Below are 21,606 nucleotides of genomic sequence, written 5' to 3'. Positions count from 1 at the left end.
AGCGGTCACAAAGCCCACGGTTTTTCCTCTGTCCATTTTCATCTTCAACTTAATCTGTTTGCCTCCGAGTTTTTGTAGTATAAAATGTTTGGGGAAATGATATTTGGGACAATGATAATTCAGGGTGCGTTTTGAAGAATGGATGGTGCCTAGCTCGCATAGAGCACCGTGTCCTGCTCATTGTGTGCAGGTGGCAGGAGCCGTGAAGGACCATGGGAGGTTATTCCCTTGTCAGATGGAAATTTGTTTCTGATAAGCACAGAAAGTCCAAGGGCTACCCCTGAAGCCAGCTCTTCTGTTTCAGTTCACACAGTAACGGTAAAATTAGTGACAGTAAACATAACTGAAACGAGACCAAACCAAAGAACCAGAACTTTCTACATGAATAGAATATTTTTATAATTCGTATTTTAAAATGATATTCTGTTCTGAAATAGAACTTCTGCTTTAATTTATTGAGAAACCATCTTTCTGCAATTTGGAATTCTCCCCCCCCCATGAGAAGCTCATCTAGATGGAGACGGGTTACCCTCTAAGGGATCAAAGCTCTGGTGGATTTGGACAAAGACCCAAAAGCCTGCAGGCTTATGCATGTTTATCTATATAGACTAAGCCCGAAAAACTGGGGTGAGAGTCTTAGAAGAGCTCATTTTCTCATGAGATCTTGGGACTTCCTCATTCTGATGGGGCCAGGAATACTGTGAGAACATTTATTCTCATGGCATTTGTCGCTTGCGGGTCTTCTCTCAGCTGAAATTCAAAAGCACAGTCGTGTGTGAATCGTCCTATAGGTCTCAAGGCTCCAGAAGGCCCCACTAAAGCTGCAGTTAGCCGGTGTCTGTCCTGTCCACTCTACTCCAGTGATAGTCAAAGGCAGAAAGGAGCTGTGTTGCTTGACCCATTGACACAGGAGCCATCTTCTATTTCTCTGTTTCCATTTTCTAGACTGTTCCTAAGAGTTGAAAGGTGAAGGTAGATCCAAGTCCACAGAGAGTACACATAGAGCACCTTCGTGTTCAGCCTTGCTGTGCCACAGTGAGACCCTGCTGTGCAGGAAACTAGCCTTGCTGAACTACAGAGAAGCATCCAGATCTATGTTCCTAAAGATACTAAGTTGAGGCTCCTTGTCCAGATCAGCATGAGTCTGAGCATGGTGGAAATCCATGGCCTCTATCACTTGCTTCTTTATCCTTTCCCCTTTTGAGGTCTCATTACATGGCCCATGTTGGCTTTAAGCTCCTTCCTGCCTCATACTTTCAGCTTCTGAAATTTTGCCTTGCACTACTACCATATTGGAAATATTTTTCTGAACTGTTTGGAGATCCCTCCAAAATATTTTCCCCTACTGCTGTGGGAATCCACCCGCTGCTTCTTGAAAATAGATTTAGTTATTTTTGGCACGTGCTTTTTGAACTGTAGATCACTGTGTCTGCTACTGAAATTTCTTGTCTGTGCTGTCCCTTGTTTTGCTAACCCAATATCATCATTCATGCATCTTTCTTTTTATCTTTTGCTTTCTGTTAGCAGCAAACTCCTGTATGTGTAAACTTTGTGTGATTCATCTTTCTTCCTACCCATCACACTGGTTCGTTCTCTCTGTTTCTGCACGGTTTCTCAGATGGCACCTGTAACATGTTTTTCCCATCATTTGTTCATCTTCCTCCTCTCTCCATGCAGTGTTATGAATGCCCTGAAAGACTTTTGGACTTGCTCTCAGGACTGAGCACCCCGTCAGACTCTAAAGAAGAAGGGACGCCGAGACACACTGGCTCCCCTGGTTGTGTGGTCCCTGCAGCCACAGTCATTTAATCTCATTTCCATACCTGTTACCCGTGCCATTTCCTGTGTGGGCTTCTTTATGGGCTTCTCCATGGTGCAGTGGGCTTTCCTGATGAAGACCCCCGAGTCCCTGACTCACCTCATCCTCAGCATTCATTTGTTAGCATATTTGTTCCTTTTACTCATTTGAAGCTATATACTTATTATGGGGCATAGGTTATCCGAAGGAACACAGTAGACCTCCTTTGAGACCGTGTCTCTCATTGGCCTGGAACTCACAATAATTATTGTGCTGTAGGAATCTTATTGTCTCTGCTTCCCCCATGTTGAGATAGATTGTAAGCCCCTGCCATTACACTCACCATTTTTTTTTTCATGGTTTCTGGGATTGAACTGTGGGATTCATGCTTCGAAGGCAAGCACTTTCCGCACAGAACTACCTCCCTAGTCCCTGAAAACACAAAATTTATCCATGGGAGGGACAAGCAGAGTTTTCCTTTTTTTAATTATTCTAGGCGTATAAGTCTGTGTACCACGTGTGTGCCTGGTGCCCATGGATGCCAGGAGAAGGCGTCAGGTCATCTGACTGGAGTTGCAGGTTGTTGTGAGCCGCCTTGTGGCCCTGCTGATACCCAGAGCTGTGCAAGACCTCGTCTTCTCCACACCCTTGCTTGTGCATTGCTTTCTACTTGGTTGTTTTTGCTTAAGGAACTCTGGGGTATTCATTAACTTTTGAGATCTAATTCTTGGATTTGAATTCTCATTCCCAGCTCTGAGAAGGCAATGGGCATTTGATAGGGGTGGCATCCACCTCAATTTGGGAAGCAGGGCATTCTTATGACACTGACTTTTTAAAACCATAAGCATCAGATGCCTTTTTATTTCCATTCCAAATTTATTTTTTTACTTTTCTGTTTTCTGTGTTAGGAATTAAACCCAGCTTATTGTATACCCTAGCAAACAATCTCCTGCTGAGCTGAGGTGCTGGGATCAAACTTAGGGATTTGTGTCCTGCTAGACAACCACTCTATCAGTTGATCTCTCTCCCCAGCCCTGAGTTATTTTTTTTTTAACAGCTATTATAAATAGGATTTCTAGTTAATGTGCTGATTTCTAATTTAGGCAATCTGCTTATTATATAAAACAGAATATTATATGAAACAATATAAAACAGCCATTGTCGAACATGTTTATTCTTTCATTTCAGCTATGCTTGGCTCGGGTATAGCTCTATGATGGAGCCTAGTGGACATGTATGTGATCTCTAGGACTGCCCTCTACAGAGAGAGAGAGAGAGAGAGAGAGAGAGAGAGAGAGAACACTAAAAGGGGGCTATGTCTATAAACTTCTTGCCAGATCTAGTACTGTGTAACACAGACACAACCACCCTGCCTGCCCTGTTAACACAAACACAGACGTAAAGTCTACATAACCTACTTTGCACACTCCTGTACACTGTGTCACAGACAGAGAATGCAGCTTAAACACAGAAGAGAGGAGAGGACACCACAAACAATCGGTTAGTGCTTGAGAATGCAGGAGCAGGCTCTGCAGGCTCCAGTTCCTTGCACGCTGTGCTGTGGCCGTCCTGTGTCCTAGGGAAAAGTCCTGGCCAGCTGAAGCGCTGCAGTGGGAACATCTCAGCGAATCACCTTATGCTTTTTGTTCACTGTTTGTTTCTGTTTATTTGCTGTGCTAGGTAAGTGCTCTACCACGAAGGCACAGTCACAGCTCAGTTATCTTTTATCAGTAGTGTTCCATGAGCTCGGCATCTGGATTTGGTGTGTGCTGTTCTGCCTAGGCCTGGTAGCGTAGAACACACTTGTGACTGCAGTGCTAGAGAGACTGAAGCAGGATCCTTGAGTTAAAGGTCAGCTCCGGGTTTGGTTATGTAAGGTGTTGTAAGGAGGCGGCTTGTTTGTTTCTGGCTGCGCAGCCCCGAAATAATCACACAGAAACTGTATTTATTAAATCACTGCTTGGTCCATTAACTCTAGCTTCTTATTAGTTAACTCTTGTGACTTTATTTAACCCATTTCTATTAATCTGTATATCGCCAGGAGGCTGTGGCTTACCAGGTAAAATTCCAGAGTCTATGTCTGGCGGGACTGCAGGGCTTCTCTCTGACTCCGCCTTATTTCTCCCAGGATTCAGTTTAGTTTTCTCCGCCTAGCTCTGCTCTACCCTGTCACAGTCCCCAAACAGCTTCTTTATTAACCAATGGTATTCACAGCATACAGAGGGGAATCCCATATCTGTAATGAGGGAGGTGAAGGGAAAGGAGGAAGGAAGGAAGGTTGGTGATAGGAGATCTTAAAGGGGAAATAAGTTTGTCAGCCCCCTCTGTCACACCCCGTGAGTGGTGTTTAGAGACTTCTGCTCCTGCAATGGCATCCCTGTGCACACCTTTCCTTTGTGCTGTCCTCCAGGCCTTGAGTGTCTCTGCTCCCCTACTCTTTATCTAACTAGGTTACCTCCCCTGTGCTCTATTTCCAAATAATTGTTCCCACATGTACTTATCTTCAGTTCTAGGCAGTGAGCATTGAATCATTCTGTGTCCCGTCAGCTTTGTGGTACAGAGGGCTCCTGCCCCCACAGCATGTTATCTTAAGCTGACACACTCATCAGATCTTTGCTCACGAGCTGACAAATGTATGACATACACAGCACAGATCCTGGATTGTGACAAATTAATGTTGGAGTCTCATTTCAATACAAGCATAGTCATCTCCATATTGACCTTGAGACTCTATGTCACTATGAGCAACTCAAGAATTAAAAGTTTTTTTTTAATTCTATTGCATTCATTTTTTCTAAAAGGGTCTCTGTTTTGTATGTATAAAATTGTCCGATTAATTTTGTGTGTATTCTAACTGCTGCCTGTTGTATTTCAGCTACAGGGGTGAATAGCTTCTACTGACTTTAAAGAAATTAATGAGAAAATTTGTTAGTATGGGGTGGGGAGTTAGAAGTGCCGGTGTTTCTTATCCTCCGTACTATAGCTTAATTTGCTCATTCCAAACAGTGACTTAAACAGGTAGACCTTTGTCCTTGAGGAGCAGCATTTCTCAGCCACACCCTGCTTTGGAAGTCACCATCTTCCTGATAGGCTTTAGAGGAGAATACATAGCAAGTCTGAGGATTGATAGAGGCATCGTAGGCCTCTTGGTCTAACTGCACAACACACAAGGCCATGCCTAATGGTTCCTGAGAGAAACCCTAGAACTGTAGGAGCCTGTCACAGTGTGTGTCCCACTCCACTGACATGTCCTCGCAGTGATCAGATTTGGGGTTCAGAGCTTTCTGCAGTTCTCCGACACGATTGTTTTATTTTACAATTCATCGAATCTGTAGATGTGGATTCCCTAGGTAGGGAGAACTAGCCACACTTTTTATGTTGATCAAAAGAGTTGATTCAGTAGCAATCAAAAGGCCAAGCAACTCTTTGAGAAGTTCTTAGAGTACAGGTGAAATAGTGATTTTTGTTTTGTTTTGTAGAAAGTCACACTATTTTAGAAACATAAGATTTCTTATGTAGATAACCACACTATGTTAGGCTTCTGGGTGCTGTGAGATCCCATCAATTGCTGATATGCAAGTGTGAAAACCTGAGTTGGTATCTCTAGCACTTATGTGAAAAGCTGCATCCAGCACCCCCTTGCTGGAGCTGAGAAGAGCCCTCAAGCTCCCTGGCCTGTCGTAGTTGATTCAATAGGGTGGGTTCAATCCCAGACCCCATCTTAGATTTAAACGAAGAGCAATGAGGAAGATGTCTGGCATTGACATTTATGCGTATACATCTGTGCACATACCTGTGTGCACATGCACACATACAAATTGAAAACCAAAATGTCCATGTGCTATTGTCGTTTCTATGACCTGATAATGTTGGTTTCTTCCAGTGCTTTGGACTTTAATTAATTATACTTGCATTGATTTTCTTTCAAATTCAACTCACTTATTTGCATATGTGTGGAGTTCAGATGACAGGTTATAGGAAATTGGTTTGTTTCACCTTGTGGGTTTTGGTGACTACTCAGGTAGTTGGGCTCTGGAGCAAGTCCCTTTCCACACTGAGTCATTCCCCCGCCCATGATTTCTTAAATGAAAATCTTTTCATAGAGAGGGATGTTTCCATCAGTGATATTTTGGTTTTCTTTTCTCTCGTAGGGAAGCTGAACAGCCAAGACTCTTACAATAACTTCACCAACAATAATCCTGGCAACCCCCGACTATCTCCCTTCCCCAGCCTGATGGTAGTGACCCCTCTAGCACAAATCAAACAGCCAATGACGTTGGGGACCATCACCAAACGTACTGGGTAAGCTTCCACAGCCCTCTTAGAGTGTGGAGTGGATAAAAACGGGACGTGCTTTCTTCATTGTGTGTTTTTGATTATGTCCTTCATTTCCAGCCCACATGAGACTCAGTGGCAGTCAAGTTTGCACACAATCATGCTTACACCCAGTCATGCACACGCATCCATAGTAAGAAGCAAAGCAGTGACAAGTTGTGAAAACTAGGACTGACTAATGAAAACCAGACTTCTCCACTCGCTCACACTTCCTGCCTCGTGGCGTTGTCTGATTGTACAGTTGGATTTTCTTGGCTCTTGCCAACATGATTGGCATTTTAACATAACACAATGCCTACATTTTGACAAATGCAAATATTAGCAAAAGTTTTCTAAATGAGATTGCATTTAAGTAAGTGTATGGAATTTACCCACTTATTTGTGTGGATGCATTACACCATCATGTTTACATTACTAATCTACTGTTACTGTCTGAATAATGAACTATGACTTGGACTTTTTACCAAGATTGATTCCTAACATTTTAGAGATTTCATAACGTTCTTGAATTCTCTTCAGTGCTCATCTTAGACGTTAAAAAGTTCTCTACTTGTTCGGAATATGAACTAATGGATTTTGCGCCTGAAAATGAACTACTACGTGTCTGACATCATTAGATACTCAATTATATGATGATAATGACCATCCATTTTGGACTATTAAATTTGTACTTCTGTAGTCATTTCTCTAGCCAAGTTATTTGTTTTCCTCGATGTATATTCCCAGGATTTAATTGAATTAGAAATGGAACAAACTGTATATTAAAATTCCACATTAAAATAGTCTGGAGAAAGCCTTACCTTTGTCTCAAATAGTCCTGAGGGTCCCCCCCATGGAAAAAAATAGATTAAATTATCTGGCCATGGTGTTGCCACTGCACTAATATAAAAGTATGCAGAGAAGTGACTTCCGTTAGACTCAGGGCTCTACGAAGTTCTGATGATTTTAGCTGTCACATACTAGGGGGACATGTGTGAAGTTGGCCTGCTGACCTCACCCTAGGTGACATGGTGACATGTGTAAGGTTGGCCTACTGACAGAAGTAGGCTGAGGTTTGAATATATTAAAGGGACTAAAAACAAAAGCAAAAATAAAAAAAAAAATCCTGAAAACCTACTTCCCAAATCACAGTTTATTGTGCCATTCTGTGACGTGTCTGTCATTTAATACAGTATTCAGTAGAGGCGCAATTTTAAGTGGTATCCTTTCTTTCTTTCTTTCTTTCTTTCTTTCTTTCTTTCTTTCTTTCTTTCTTTCTTTCTTTCTTTTTTTGTTTAAAACATGTTGACCAAAAGACCATGAATTTTTAATGCTGTGTGTCCTTGCTTTATTGTTTTATTGCTAGTTGAGTTTTTCCCCTTTGTAAGTACACTTTGTATTTTCTGAATTCAAAATGGTTCTTAATCTTGAAGCAAAATTTTAAAGTTTGTTTGTTTTTTGAACTCTTTTAAGTTTGCCTGGATGTAATTGCATGTCATTCACTCCAATACTGTATAATTCTATAAAATACTGAAAATTTGTATCTTTCCTGAATCTAAGTGAAAGCAAGTTTAAAATGTCGCTCTGATTCAGATGTCCGTTCAGAGCGCGGGGCATATGAGAAGGTGGCACAGGTGTTCCCGGGCGTGAGGACAGCTGTGAGAGGGGCTTGTTTCTGGGCTGCCTGCTTCTCGATTTGAGCACAGGGCGCACTGTGCCCAGGACAGAGACTTGGCATTCCTCATAGACTTCTTTTGTTTTGTTTTCTGAGAAAGGGTTCTCTGTGTAGCCCTGGCTGTCCTGGAACTCACTCTACAGACCAGGCTGGCACAGAGATCCTCCAGCCTCTGCCTCCCTGAGTGCTTGGATTAAAGTGTGCACCACCACCACCCAGCTCTTATAAACTTCTTAAAACAACTTTGAGATTGGTGTAGATGTGTTAGATACACAAGGATAGGATGTTAGGATTTATTATACTCATTTATGCTTCTAATTGGAATGTATATTTCCTTTTCTCTGTATTTGAAAGCTCACTAATGAAACTTTTGTGCTTTCCCATTGTCTGTTAATACAGTGACAAGTGTGTAAGGTGTTCACATCTGGAGATCTCTGTGGACTTTTGATAAATTTTCTGTTTCCTTGTCTTTTTAAAAATTTGAGGGGCTCGTTAAGAACCGGCTGCTTTTCCAGAGGACATGTGATCAGTTTCTAGTACCCACATTCCCAGATTTGTAAGCCATTTGTAACTCCAGTCCTGGAGTGCCCAGAAACCTCTTCTGACCTCCATGGGCACTTCCCTCACGTGTAACACACGTGTGGGCAAAACACCCACACATATAAAATGAAATAAAAACTTAAAGAGCTGGATGTGGTAGTGCATGCCTTTAAGCAGAGGATCCCTGTGATTTCCTCGTCAACCTGATGTCCATAGTGAGTTCAAGGACAGCCAGGACTGAGAGACCCTGTCTCAAAAAAACAAACAAAGGAAAATAAATAAAAAAGTTACTTAAAATTCTTTGATTTATAGAGTATAAGTGCTATGTCCCGCATTGTGATTGTTTTGTTACCACTGCCGCTAGAGCAGACACAGGGCTCCATGCAAGCAAGCACACTGTCACTCAGCTACGGCTCTGTCCCTGAGCACCCTCTTAGATGTGATTTAATATTTATTGATGAATGCATTGGGAATTTGAAATTTTATGTGCCTTGAAACTCACATTAGTAAATGTCACAGTCACTCTTCTATTGCTGTGAAGTGAAAACCGTGACTAAGGCAACTCTTATAAAAGATAGCATTTAATTAGGGTTTGTTTACAGTTTGATTTGAGAGTTTGTTCTTGATCAGTCATGGTCAGGAGGGTGGCCACAAACAGGCCTGTAGCTAAAGGTTTATCTCCCACCTGCTAGTCTCTGAATAACCATTCAGAGGCTAATATTAATTACAACCTGTTTTTAATAAGCTCAGGCTTATTATTAACTAGCTCTTACAATTCAAGTTAACCCATTTCTATTATTCTGTATTTTACTACGAGGCTTGTGACCTCACTCTTGCTTCTCCGTCAGCTGCTGGTATCTCCCTACCTCTGCCTTCTTTCACCCTGTGTCTGTTTGGATTTCCTGCCTAGCTGTATTCTGCCCTGCCATAGGCCAAAGCAGTTGCTTTATTAACCAAGGGTAATTAAACATATTCACAGCATATCGAAGGGCATCCCACATTACAGGCCAACATGGTGCTGGAGAAGTAGCTAAGAGCTTTACATCCTGATACGCAAGGAAAGAGCCTCTAAGTCCACCTCCAGTGAAAAACCTGCTCCAACAATGACACACCTTATAATCCTTTCAAAGCAGCTCGTGCAAACACATGAGGGAGGGGATTGTAATTTAGACATCCAGTACTTCATCAATTTTCAGGTCCCTTCATATGTTTTATGTTTTTTTTAAATTTATTTATTTATTATGTATATAGTGTTCTGTCTGCATGTGTGCCTGCACACCATAAGAAGGCACCAGATCTCATTATAGATGGCTGCGAGCCACCATATCATTGCTGGGAATTGAACTCAGATCCCCTGGAAGAGCACCCTGTACGCTTAATCTCTGAACCATCTTTCCAGCCCCTATATATTTTATGTTTTTTTGACTATTAACCAGTATTTTTATTCATTTTAATAGTTTGTAATAGTATTTTTTTCCCTCCTACTCCCCCACACACCCTCCCCAACCCCTCTATTTTATGGTTTTAAAGTCCTTTAAGAATGTGCTGTTTCCAGGTGTTGTGACAAAATAATTCGTTTCTTTTTGGTTCTAATAATTTTGACATAGTTTGAATATCAGCAAAGTAGTGGAGTCTGGTGACAATTCTTCAATTCTTCCATACCCAAGCCTCCCAAATGTTAAAATGCTAACTTTGTCATTGCCATTCTTTCACGCGTCAAGACATGACACTTTTCTAATTGTTTCAGAATAAATTTCATGACCCCTTCCTCCTTTGTCTTCCTTCTTTACCCTAGAGGGAACAGTCAAAAGAAGACTTTTATTTATTGTTTTCAATAAGTACAAATATTTGTTTTCTGTATAGAGTTTTCTGCTTCAGTGTAGAGCTCTGGGGTAATACAGGTTGTCCTTTAATTTCCTGGTAGTGATGCCTGGCATAGTGACTGATAAACATTTGATTGTAGTTTATATCTGACCATTTCTGTATTGCAAGTTTGTTCAATTGTTTTTTTCTTCTTTTTTTCTATTTTAAAAATGTTGTTTATTTAATTTGATAGTTTCTTGTTAATTGTTCCAGGCTGGCCTGAGTTTTGGAAACTGTGATTCAGTAATGAGTTCTGAGCTTACAAATTTCCATCATCTTCACAACTACTCCTTAACAAAAATTATGTGAAGCTGGGTAGTAGTGGCTCATGCCTTTCATTGCAACACTCAAGGGAAGGCAGTGGCAGGTGGATCTAGCTCGAGGCCAGCTTGGTCTACAGAGAGAGCTCCAGGACAGCCAGGGTCACACAGAGAAACCCTGCCTACATGAGAAAGCAAACAAACCTACAAATCATTATTTGTATCTGCGTTTGGATACGTGTGCGTTTGTGTGGGTTGTGGGTGCTAGGGAAAGGTGCTCTAGACCGGTGCTGGGTACCGACCTAGTCGTGGCATGCTCTCTTACCCGCGGAGCCATCTCTCCAGCCTCCACCGCTACCTTACCTGTTTGTTTGTTTAGACAGGGTTTCTCTGTGTTACAGACCTGGCTGTGCTGGAACTTGCTCCGTAGAACAAGATGGCCTGGTACTCACAGAGATCCGCCTGCCTCTGCCTCTGTAGTCCTGGGATTAAAGACATGTGCCACCACTGCCTGATCATCATAACTGCTCTTAATCCCACTCTCTGACATGTTTATCGACTGTACTCAGCCATTGCAATTGTCATTTTTCTTTTCTTTCATTGCAATCCAGCTAAGGATTTGTTTTAGTTTTCTGAATGTGATTTTTAAATTTTTGTCTCAAAATTTTAAAAAATTCATTAAAATGTATATTTTGCCTTGTCAGGAATAATATTTGGTTTGTAAGAGTATTATATTTTCTGGCTCGGTTTGGTGGTGTACGCTTTTAATCTTAATTCTGTATGGAGGATCTCAAGTTCAAAGCTAGTCTAGGCAGGTTGGTTATGGATGACCAGTTAAGAGGAGAGGTTTATGATGTTGAAGGCCCTCAGTCCCAGCTCCCCCAATGAACAGAAAAGCCTGAAAATACGTTCTCTCCGTTTGTCACAGGCTCTTCGAAAGTAAGCGCCAGATCCAGTTTCAGCCCTTAGATTTTATGCCATTATCCTACACAGACCACATTTATTTATTCTATTGAAGCATTTTTAAAACTGCAACCAGTCCAACACTACCGTTAGCCATTTAATCTTTCTATTCCATTTTGCTTTATGTACTGGGAAATTGGTTTTCCAATGTAACAAACCAGCAGAGTTTTCTTTTTCCATATACGCTCATTCCTAAAATGCTGTGTTACCCACACATTTCCTAGTGCTTTTAGAATGTAGTTATTTAACAAGGAGTGCTTCCCTTGGATGATTTAGAAAGTCGACACAGAACTCAGTCGTTTCAGACATGTAAATGCCGTGGCTGTTCAGATACACCTGGTAATATATCTAGTTGTTAGGTAGCGCATCTTCCATTTGTCTCATGTTGTTGGTATTCTGTGTAAAGGCATAACATACCCACAAAGTGTTAGAATTCTGTTGCAGAATTATGAAGATTGCCTAGGACTCAGGAGTTCAGACATCCTGTTTGAGATACAAACCTCAACTTCATTCTGCAGGATACAAAATTTGTCTTTTTACAAACCTCAGCTTCACTCTGCAGGACACAAAATGTGTCGTTACCATGCCTAACATCTGCCCTCTTATTTTTACAAATATATGTTCGCAAAAGCCTGTGCAGTGTTGAGACCATCTGTCTCTCTCCTCTGCACACACGAGGCCAGTACAGCTACAAATGGCAGAAGACAGCTGTGTTTACAGCTTCCTGTTGAATACCTTGGAGCACCCCTTGGAGGAAAGAAGGCCTCTGATGGCAGCAGCTGCTGCTTAGCTCACACGCTGGGTTTGGGTGAGGCAAAGGAAGTTCTAGGAATTATTTGACTTTAGCCATCACTCATGTAAACAGCGTCCATTTTCTGCTGGTCTAGTACAGGAGGATTGGAAAGCCCCTCATGACATCATCATGTCTTTAACTAGAGAAGGACGAAAAGGACCTTTAGGGCAGTGGAAGAGCACTTGCTTTGCATGTGTGAGGCTAGGGGTTCAGTTCTCAGTACCACAGGCAGGAAGGTTGAGAGGAAAGAGGGATCCAGGGAGGGAGGGAAGAAAGATTCCCCGTTACAAGGGAGAGAGAAGTAGGGATTGTTCTGTCTTTTGGAGATGAGGTTTCTGTAGTACAGTTTATTAAAAGCATTTGATTCAATTGAATCAAAAGCGATTAATTTCAAGTGCTAAGTACTAACTAATTTTCTGTTGTATTTTATGTGTTTTAAATCTAAGATGATGTATGTAGATTTTGTGGACACAAAAGGGAACAGTTTATGCTAGAATGAGGTTGAACCAGTTTCATTGGAACAAAGACTATAAAATTTGAGAATGAAGTTACTTCCTTGCTCTTAGCTGGTGAGAGCCCCCTGCAAGTGAACCCACAATCTTCCAATGTGTTTATAGTCTCTTCTTTCCCCACCTTCTCATGTCCTCATTTCTTCATGAATATCTTGAAACCGTGGGCCCCAGCCTTTAAGACAGAGTGAGTGCTGTGTAGTTCTGGCTTCTCATGCGGGCACTTGTACTTATTGTCAGTGCCCTATGGGAGTTCCTCAGAAGAGAAGAATTCACATGTGATGTGTGCATTCCCAGCACATCTTTGATCTCATTGTCCCATTTAAGCCCTTCTGAACCACACTTATTAAACAGGTGTGTTTCTCACATAATAGCATTTATTTGAATATCTGCAGCTGGTATTTTTAAAATAAGTTTGTCATCAGTTTTTGTTTGAGAGTAAATGACATTTTCATATAGTAAATGTAAAGTCCATTCCTTATTTTAGTTCAGTTCAACCCCGTTCACCTTGGTTTATTTAAACTTTCATCTGAGCCTCAAACCTTATAGAGTAAGTTCAGATGGAAAGATTTGGTAACAGACCCCCGTATGCCATAGCCCATGGTAATTTGCCGCTTTCTGTCTCTGTCTTTTGTAACCAGAAATTTGTATAGTATTGCTCTGAGGGTTTGGTTCCAGATACAGCATGATCACAAGAGCGTTTTCATTTGAGTGTGCGCGCTTTTGTCTACATGTGCAATATATTTACCATAGTTTGAGTTTCTAGCTTTTGCGCCAAATAAGTAGAGTACTTAAACCATACCATAGTTTATTGCATTTTGCTCTAAATCTGCAGATTTTTTATTTGAAAGAAGTCTACTGTATACCATATTGAAAGTCAGCGGGCATAGCAGTCGACAGAAGTTTGACATTATTTATGCTATGCTAGTCGCTCCTCTGTCGCATATGGAAGAACCTCAGCATTATCTATGTTTTTCTAATGAAAAATTTTTACGTCTTGAGTTTGTAATTTAAAATGGCATGCCAAATATGTCTCAAATTAGTCAGCTGTCTGTTTCAGCTTCATTTTGTCCTGCAGATCAGCAGATCGAAAACCACCAGTGCCGTTAACCTGTCTGTTAGGGAACAGTTAAAATTCGGTTAATGAACAAATTAAAAGTTTGAAATGACATGAGGACTCATTTGCAGCAATGGGGAAGGAAATAGGAATTCCCATCATTTGCTTAAGAGAAGGTATACACAGTGGCAGCAGAGCCTTTAGAATGAATTTTAAATTGAACTTAAAATGTCTCACCTCCCTTGAGCATTGTATGTACCATGTGCTGTGGTCTTTTCTCTTCTCGCAGTTCCTGGCATCTTGGAGCCCTTCTGACCCCATGTTTTAGTTGGTCACAGAACTTGATCAGCTGAAGGATAGGGTTGATGGAGTATCTTTATGGAATTTATCTTTAAAATTCCAGATGCTGCTTTAACTCTGGAGGGAGACGAGGGTTGTTCTGTCTGATAGACTGTGTACTCTCAGCGCTCACAGGAGGCTGAGGCGGAAGGTTCACAAGCTTGACGTCTGCCTGGGCGGCAAAGAAAGCCACTCACTCAGGAACTCCCAGAACCTATTGATTGGACAAATCAATTTTGTGTGGGGGGGGTGTGTGGGTGTGTGTTTTGAGACACGGTTTCTCTATAGCTTTGGCGCCTGTCCTTGAACTCTCAGCTTGCCTCTGCCTCCTGAGTGCTAAGATTAAAGGTGTGCACCACCTTTAATTGGACAAGTCTTAAGAGTAACCTTTTACCACTAGAATCAGGTTACAGAGGTTTATAAGTGTTCACAACAGATGCCTTGGAACTGCAGTACAGAGCCACAGGCACTCTGAGAGCTGGGAACTGAACTCTGGTCCCCAGGAAGTATAGTAAATGCTCTAACCCCTGAACCACCTGTTTACTGTTTAAAGTACTGTTCAATACTGTTTTGAGTATTCCTTTGAGACTTAATAACCAGATAATTTCATATTAGCTTATAAATAAATAAATCTCTAAAAATCTAGAATTTGATTTCTATTATTTTACTTAGCTATTGTCCTGCAGATTGAACCAACCAAATTGCTGCAACTTAGTTTTTATTATTATTATTATTATTTTTAATTTTGTGTAGGGGTGTGTGCGTGCATGTGTGGAAGACACTATTTTGGTTTTTTGAGACAGGGTTTTTCAATGTAGCCCTGACTGTCCTGGAACCAGACTGGTCTCGTACTCACAGAGATCCACCTGCCTCTGCCTCTCCAGTGATGGGATTAATGGCACGCGCCACCTCCGCCCATCTACATTGCTGGATGTGTGAATTCTTCAGACCCATCTCTAGTAATCTGAATTCACTACTTAATACAGCCAGCATTCAAATTCATACACTCCCTACCTTTACCCCACACACAGCTGTGTGCCTTCAGTGTCGGGGTGTGTGAGGACAGTCATAGGTGAAGACAGCTGGATCAGGGGCCTGGACTTTGTGACTTCATATTTTCATTCTTTTGCTACTGAAGAAAGATTAAGCAGGAGCCTTTCAAAAGAGCAGCTGACGCTACCCCCAGCCAGCAGTGGCGTGACTCAGTGTGCTCCTTTGGAGTCGGTAGATCTTTCACATGTTCGTGGCAGAGGTCCAATCTGCCAGACCAGGCAAGAAGTGGGCAAATGCGAGCTGGATGCTTGCCAAGTCTACATACCAAACTGGGTTCTCACTCCGCGCCTTCGGCCGCCCTCCCACTATGGAGCTGTTGGCCCGTGGATCACTTCTGGCTGGAGGTAGAGCAGCTTTTAACCAAAGCAGCCGGCTACACTGTGAGTTGTGACCCTGTTCTCTACAGAGATGACTGTGGCGCTGCTAAGGGCCGCCTCACTTGGTGTCACCATGGTACAGTGGGGCAAGTATCTGACTGGTGACATTTGCAACATGCTGTAATTTCCTGGAAAGAAATCAGGGGGTTTGTTTGTCTGTTTAGGTTTATTTTTCATTTGTTGGGGTGAAGCTTGTTTCTGTTTTATAAATCAGAAAGCTTGCTCTGTAGGTAGGGAGTGTCAGGGTCTTTAGTGGGCTTTTGTTGTTAGTTTGTTAATCTAGAAACGGATAAATTTTGTTCCATTTTTGTTTGTTGTTTTTTGAAGCCAGTGGAGAAGTCTTTCAAGTTATAGATGACTGAGTAGACAATTTCGGTACAAACTTCCAAGTTCTTTACCCTGCAAGTAACTGTGTATCTGTGACTATTCATGTGTTTGGTGTCCCTGTCAATTATCAGAATTCTGTTGTATGTTACAACTTGAGCGTAGTTAGAGGACTGTCCATAGGCCCTGCAGATTACACACAGGCACCATGGGACTATTTTAAATGACAGTGTTTCTAACAGAATTATTCTGAGTATTGGAATATTTGGGGTGGTTCTGCTTATAATAATTGAAACAACAGGTGAGTATTGTCTACCAACACAATTCCCTTCATATCCTCGTTTTATTTTTTTTTATTATTGCACAGGATCCCTTTGTTGTGAAGACATTGTTCAGTTCAGGAGTTTTTCAAAGTACAGAGCGAGCTCTTGTGACATAAGAGTTCTGATAGAATTAAGTAAATCTTGACGTCAAGTAGATGTGACCAGAGCTTTTTCTTCAGTGTCCTATAACGGAGTAAACAGTTGGGCTACATTGGCCTAACTTGTAACATTTTGTAAGTTCAGCAACTTAGACTCCCTAGCAAGGTTTATGTTTTTAAAAAATACATTTTTTGTTTTGTGCTGTAGCAATACCCAAGCATTATGGTTATGAAATGTCGAGAAAATAGTAAAATGTCTTACAAACAAAAACTGCCTTCATCCACTTGGTCTTTCAATGTTGTTTTTATGCATTGTTTTCTGCAGCTTAATGTTAATATTCTGTGGGTCACAGAGGAAAATGATGGAAGGCCACTGTTGATTTTACTGGTTCTGTCCTTACCAGTAACTAAACCTTTAAAGCTTGCAAGAGTGCTTTTCAGCCACACCCCCTCTCTGAAGTCGCTCTTCTCTTAATGCCTGTGTCTCTCAGTCTGCCTTTGTATTTATTGCATTCTGAACCCCAGAATCATGCTCACTCTTGTGAGGACATTTTTCTCGACCTTTAATTTGTTCTGGAATGTACTCTGTTTGTTTGGAAATTAATACTAATTAGCTGGATTATCTTTCCCCTTAATATCCCAGCCTCCAATTTTGACAAAGGAAATAACTGCAGCTTAGTAATGTGTGTCCCCTTCAAGTTCTTATGTCATCCAAATGTCAGATGCCATATTAAATTTTTTTGAATATAGTTATATTTCTAAGTCTTATTTTTGCATCGCATGCCTTAAAAACTGGGACTGAATTTAAAGCAGAAATAACTTGTACCATTGAATTCTCAGTTTGTACCCCCTGTGGTATTTCACACATGCAGCTGTAGCCACAGTTGAGTGTGGTCCCCCTTTGCCAGCCGCAGCGGGTGAGGAGGCTGTGTTTTTATGCTAACGTTCTGGGCTATAACCAGAACTAGAACTCATTCCATCGTTTTTGCCAGTGACCCACAGAACAACATGCATTCCAGCTTACTGCAGATAAACGCTTGAGAAGTGTGTGGTTAGAAGCAGCAGCTGGGGAGCACAAACGCTCTGATGTCAGAGTCCGGCCATCTCTAGTTAGCACTGAGTTCTTTGTGTCACACATAGTAATCGTTCTTCTCCATCTGACTTTCCCGTTTGATTTGCTGTCTGTGTTTAAGGGCTCAGCCGTGAATTTTATGTTAAAGCAGGAGTGCTGCTGGGGTGCTCCAGAAAAGGGGGAGAAATAGAGAAAATTCAAACCTACGTTTCTATGAAAACTGAGGCCCTTGTTTCCGTACCTCACATACTTGTTGGTTCTACCACAGCATATAGGCAGAATTGCTATTGATTATTAATTTTGAGTTATTTTTATCATACTCTGTAACAGTACAGTATACATGTATTTACTAATGTTGAATGAGTTTTCCTCTAATTTTTTGTACATTTTCCCCCCTTTTCCACCAAGGCCTTATCTCTTTGGAGCGGGGTGTTTTTCCATAAAAGCTCCATGGTGAGTTCCCATTTGGTCCCGCATGCCTAATTCATTTGCTGTACTCCCGAAAAGTAACTGTTTGATAGTTTGTTTTCATGCATGGCCTGATCACAGATAGATGCACCAAGTTACTGGCTGAGTAGATCTGAATGTTGGCATTTAAACCTTTAAAAAGCAGTTTCTTTGGTTTTACCTGAGTCTTTCAAAACACTTTTTTTTTCTATAAAAACCAGATTTGTTTTGTTTTTATTTGTTTTTTGTTTTTCTGTCACCGTGCTGGTGAATAATACAAGAAAGGTCTAGCCACAAGTAGAGAGAGCCTTTGAATATGAAGTTCCTCACTTACCATACTTCATACTAGAGAACGGAGTTTGTTTTTAAGTACAAATATATGGAGGGCTAAGTTGCACTGTATTTTATTTGGTCCCAAAAGGACTGTGTTGAACTCTGTTTTGAATGGATTAGGTATTTAATAAGCTGAATAAAAGGTAAAGGAATGCATATTTCTGAGGAAAACACCCATGACATTCTGTTGAGCTATGTTAGAAAGTTGGGGCATGATAACCACAGAAAAGGAAGAGTGTGTTCCATATTTACATTTGAAGATAGCAGTTAGAATATGTTGAGGATCTGCTAGAAAATGTGTAAGTAATTAGGAATTGGGGTTCTAGAATAAAGCTGCCTTGCTCTTACATACCAGGTCCTATGTTACATACCAGCTCCTATGTGCTCTTACATACCAGCTCCTATGTGCTCTTACATACCAGCTTCTATGTTACATACCAACTCCTATGTGCTCTTACATACCAGCTCCTATGTTTACTGGCACTGTGATCTCAGACACCCTAGAGCCTTGCATTTCCTCTTTTCCTTATATATGTAATGAAAGCAGCGTTAGCGTCTGTTTTGCGGGTTTGTTGTGAGGATGAAATGAGCCTATAATGGATAAACACACTGCAGTACTCAACGGCACTGGTGCATAGTAGCGGCTCATTAAATAGTAACCGCTGCGGACCGCGGTGCTGGGTGGACACCCTGTCTTAAAACTAGGTCATGTGCTTTGCCTCGAGAGGGTCTCCTGGCTAGTGTAGAACTCTGTGTGGACCAGACTTGTCTCCTCCTTGCAGAGTCCTCAGGCTTTGGCTCCCTGAGTGCTGTGATTTCAGGCGTGTGCCAACACACCATACTATCTCTAGTTCTTAAAAACTTAAAAAGGAAGTTTTGAGCTGTGGAAGGTATTTCAGTTTTTCACATCTTTCTGGTCCTCATAACTGCTGCTAAGAATTGTTTGTTGTGCTCTGTTAGAACCTGACCAGTGTTTTATCTGGGCACGAGTGCATGCATGGAATTGTAGCACCCAGGAGGCCGAGGCAGTAGACAGCAAGTTGAAGTCCAGCTTGGGACATGTAATAAGATTGTCTCTCCAAAATGAACCAGTCTTTTTATGGTTGTATTGTTTCCTGAAACATTTTCAGGGTTCTTGTGCCCTGGGAATGGAAGTTTTCATTCTCCTATAGGGCTAGGTGATAGAGTCTCCACCAAATATCCACCTCTCTACTATAGGACAGGACAGAGATTGCAAAGCTGTCTTGATAATACACAGAGGCAAATCCTCTCAAAGTTGATCTTTCTTTTTTTAAAATCAGATTTCTTCTCAAAACCAGTAAAATATAAGGATTTTTGCTGGCTTAGGGTGACTAGGGAATTTTAAATGCCACATCCAAAATATGATTAAATGTCTTTGTGCACTAAATGTGGAATTAAATTCCATTTGAGGATAAATTCCTCATTCTAAGTACAAAGCAAAGAGTTTCAGCATGTTAATACAGACTGAAGTTTTGACATGCAGCTGAAGATGGACTAACAAATGTTGTGTGTTAAATAAGGAAAGTCCGCTCCCCAACAGCTTATGTGTTCCTCGCAGCTAAGCAAAGGCACTTGTCAACTAGAAATGATTTGAGGTTGAAACAAGATTAAAAGAGCCAGATTAAAGAAAGGGATCTATGAAATATAGTCGACTTCTAAATCACTGCCTGTCTTCCAGAGACCGCTTTGTGGTTTGTTTGATGCCATCGTTAGGTCCTAGGAAACTCGCTTTTAGTCACTTACACTAGACTCAAAGGTCCTCCTTTTAAATGCGCCACATTACCAGGGTGCATGTTTTTTCCATTAAGATCTTAATGAAACCTCAAATTAAGGCAACAAAATGAATATAGATTTGACAACTTCTTCCATGTTGTTTATGAGAGCCGCTTTGTTTCCGCAGCATTTGCTGTTTTTCCATGATACTTAGCGTTCAACTCGAGAATGTTCTTATTTACGGCTCTAAAATGAAACATCATGCTAACTAACGATGTTTATAGTTCTTTCAGTCAGGACAATACATGTATGTTGGATGAACACGAAATCTTTATAGCTTCTTTTAAAATGTTAATTTTTTATAATTCTCAGAAATTAGTTTTGGGTTACAACATTTGTAGTTAGTTAAGGTTTTTTTGCTTTTGGTATGTCACAGTTTGCACTAATTATTCTTCAGTAAAGGACTTTAAGTCTTTAATTCAGTTTCAGATGAGACCATTTAAAAGCAGTGTTTTTCCCTTTGATATCACAGCAGGCTGGGAATGAAATGGTGCAGTCTATCTTTGACAGTAGTTGTCAGCCTAGGAATTTCCAGCACTTTCCATGTTATATGTTTATGTAGGATATTTATTGTTTTGAGAGACCATGCCAATTTTTGTTGTTGATTTGTTGAGACAATCCATCCAAACTGTAGCCTATGCTGGCCTGGAAATTACTGTGTAGTTCAGGCTGGCCTTAAAGTTTGTAAAGTTCTCCTGCCTCAGCCTAAGGGCCACTTACTAAGGGATTTTGATTTCTGCATTAACAGTGTTGTGCTGGAGTGCATGCGGTCCTGGGTTTTACCTTCTGTTTCTCAAGTGCTTTCCCAGAGTTGTCTGTGTGTAGAGCACACAGTTATGCTTATGTTCCCTGGGAAAATAGCCCTTATTCATAATAATTGCCCCTGTGTTACGTACAGTCACCTTTAAGAAAGGAGTAAAGTTTATGTGTGGAATTGGAGTACATGGTTTTTCCTAAGCGTTCTTCTGAGCATATTTGAAAGCTTCACAGTTTCACCCTTGCAAGGTGATGTGTGCAGATGAGATCTCTTTCATCTGTTTGTTTTCTTCTCTTTTAAACTAGTAAGCATACTTTATAATATCATAGTCTAAGTAAATTTATAATAAATATTATATAAATAATTATTCATGTTTTTGATTGTTTAAAATAAAGTAATTCTAGTTGCCTTTCCAGTCTAGTTTTAGGGAAAAAATTAGAGAAAGAGAAGATTTCTAAATTCTTTTGAAAGCTTTGTCACACGGAAACTAATAAAACTCATAACAAACAAGAATTTTCAGGTACTTTCTCTCCGTTGGAATTCTTAGTGCTCGTTCCCACTCAAACTCTAACGTTTGACAGTTGGCTTCTGTCTCAGCTCCTGCCATGCTGTGCCCCTCTCTCAGCATCCTGGGCGAGTGTGCCCCCCCATTGCTGCAGCTTCAGTTCCTCTCTGTGGTGCATGGCACAGTTATTTGGGGGCGGGGGGGGCGTGAATACCGTCCTTTATTTCTAAAATGCAGGTGTCTCTAGAGAGAAGGGTTTTGTTTCTGTTTCTTTTTCTTTCTCTGGTTTGCATTCGAATGCAAAACAGGCAAGAGAAATCCAGTGTTAATCTAGATAGTGATGGGGGGCTCTTAAGACTTTCCAGACGTTTGAGAAGCGCTGGGATACAGGTGAGCTGCAGTGAGAATGATT

At 41.1% G+C, this 21,606-nt stretch overlaps 1 protein-coding gene across 14 annotated transcripts in view; it reads left to right on the top strand.

The window, feature by feature from the left end:
* Positions 1–21,606, top strand: part of Bcas3 (BCAS3 microtubule associated cell migration factor) — a 479,995-nt gene that overhangs the window by 174,925 nt on the left and 283,464 nt on the right. For 8 of the 14 annotated variants that reach the window (XM_087910149.1, XM_087910146.1, XM_087910147.1 and 5 more), the window contains exons 16-17: positions 5,950–6,100; positions 17,767–17,811. In XM_087910149.1, coding sequence (XP_087766275.1) covers positions 5,950–6,100; positions 17,767–17,811 — 196 coding nt within the window. The remainder of the gene's footprint in view (positions 1–5,949; positions 6,101–17,766; positions 17,812–21,606) is intronic. The other 6 variants (XM_087910150.1, XM_087910151.1, XM_087910159.1 and 3 more) reach the window with 1 other exon arrangement.

This window comes from Myodes glareolus, chromosome 9 (genome assembly GCF_982192425.1).
Source record: "Myodes glareolus chromosome 9, mMyoGla1.1, whole genome shotgun sequence".
Taxonomy (NCBI): Eukaryota; Metazoa; Chordata; class Mammalia; order Rodentia; family Cricetidae; genus Myodes; species Myodes glareolus.
Note: the sequence above shows the minus strand (reverse complement) of the source record. Positions and strands in the feature narration are given on the sequence as shown.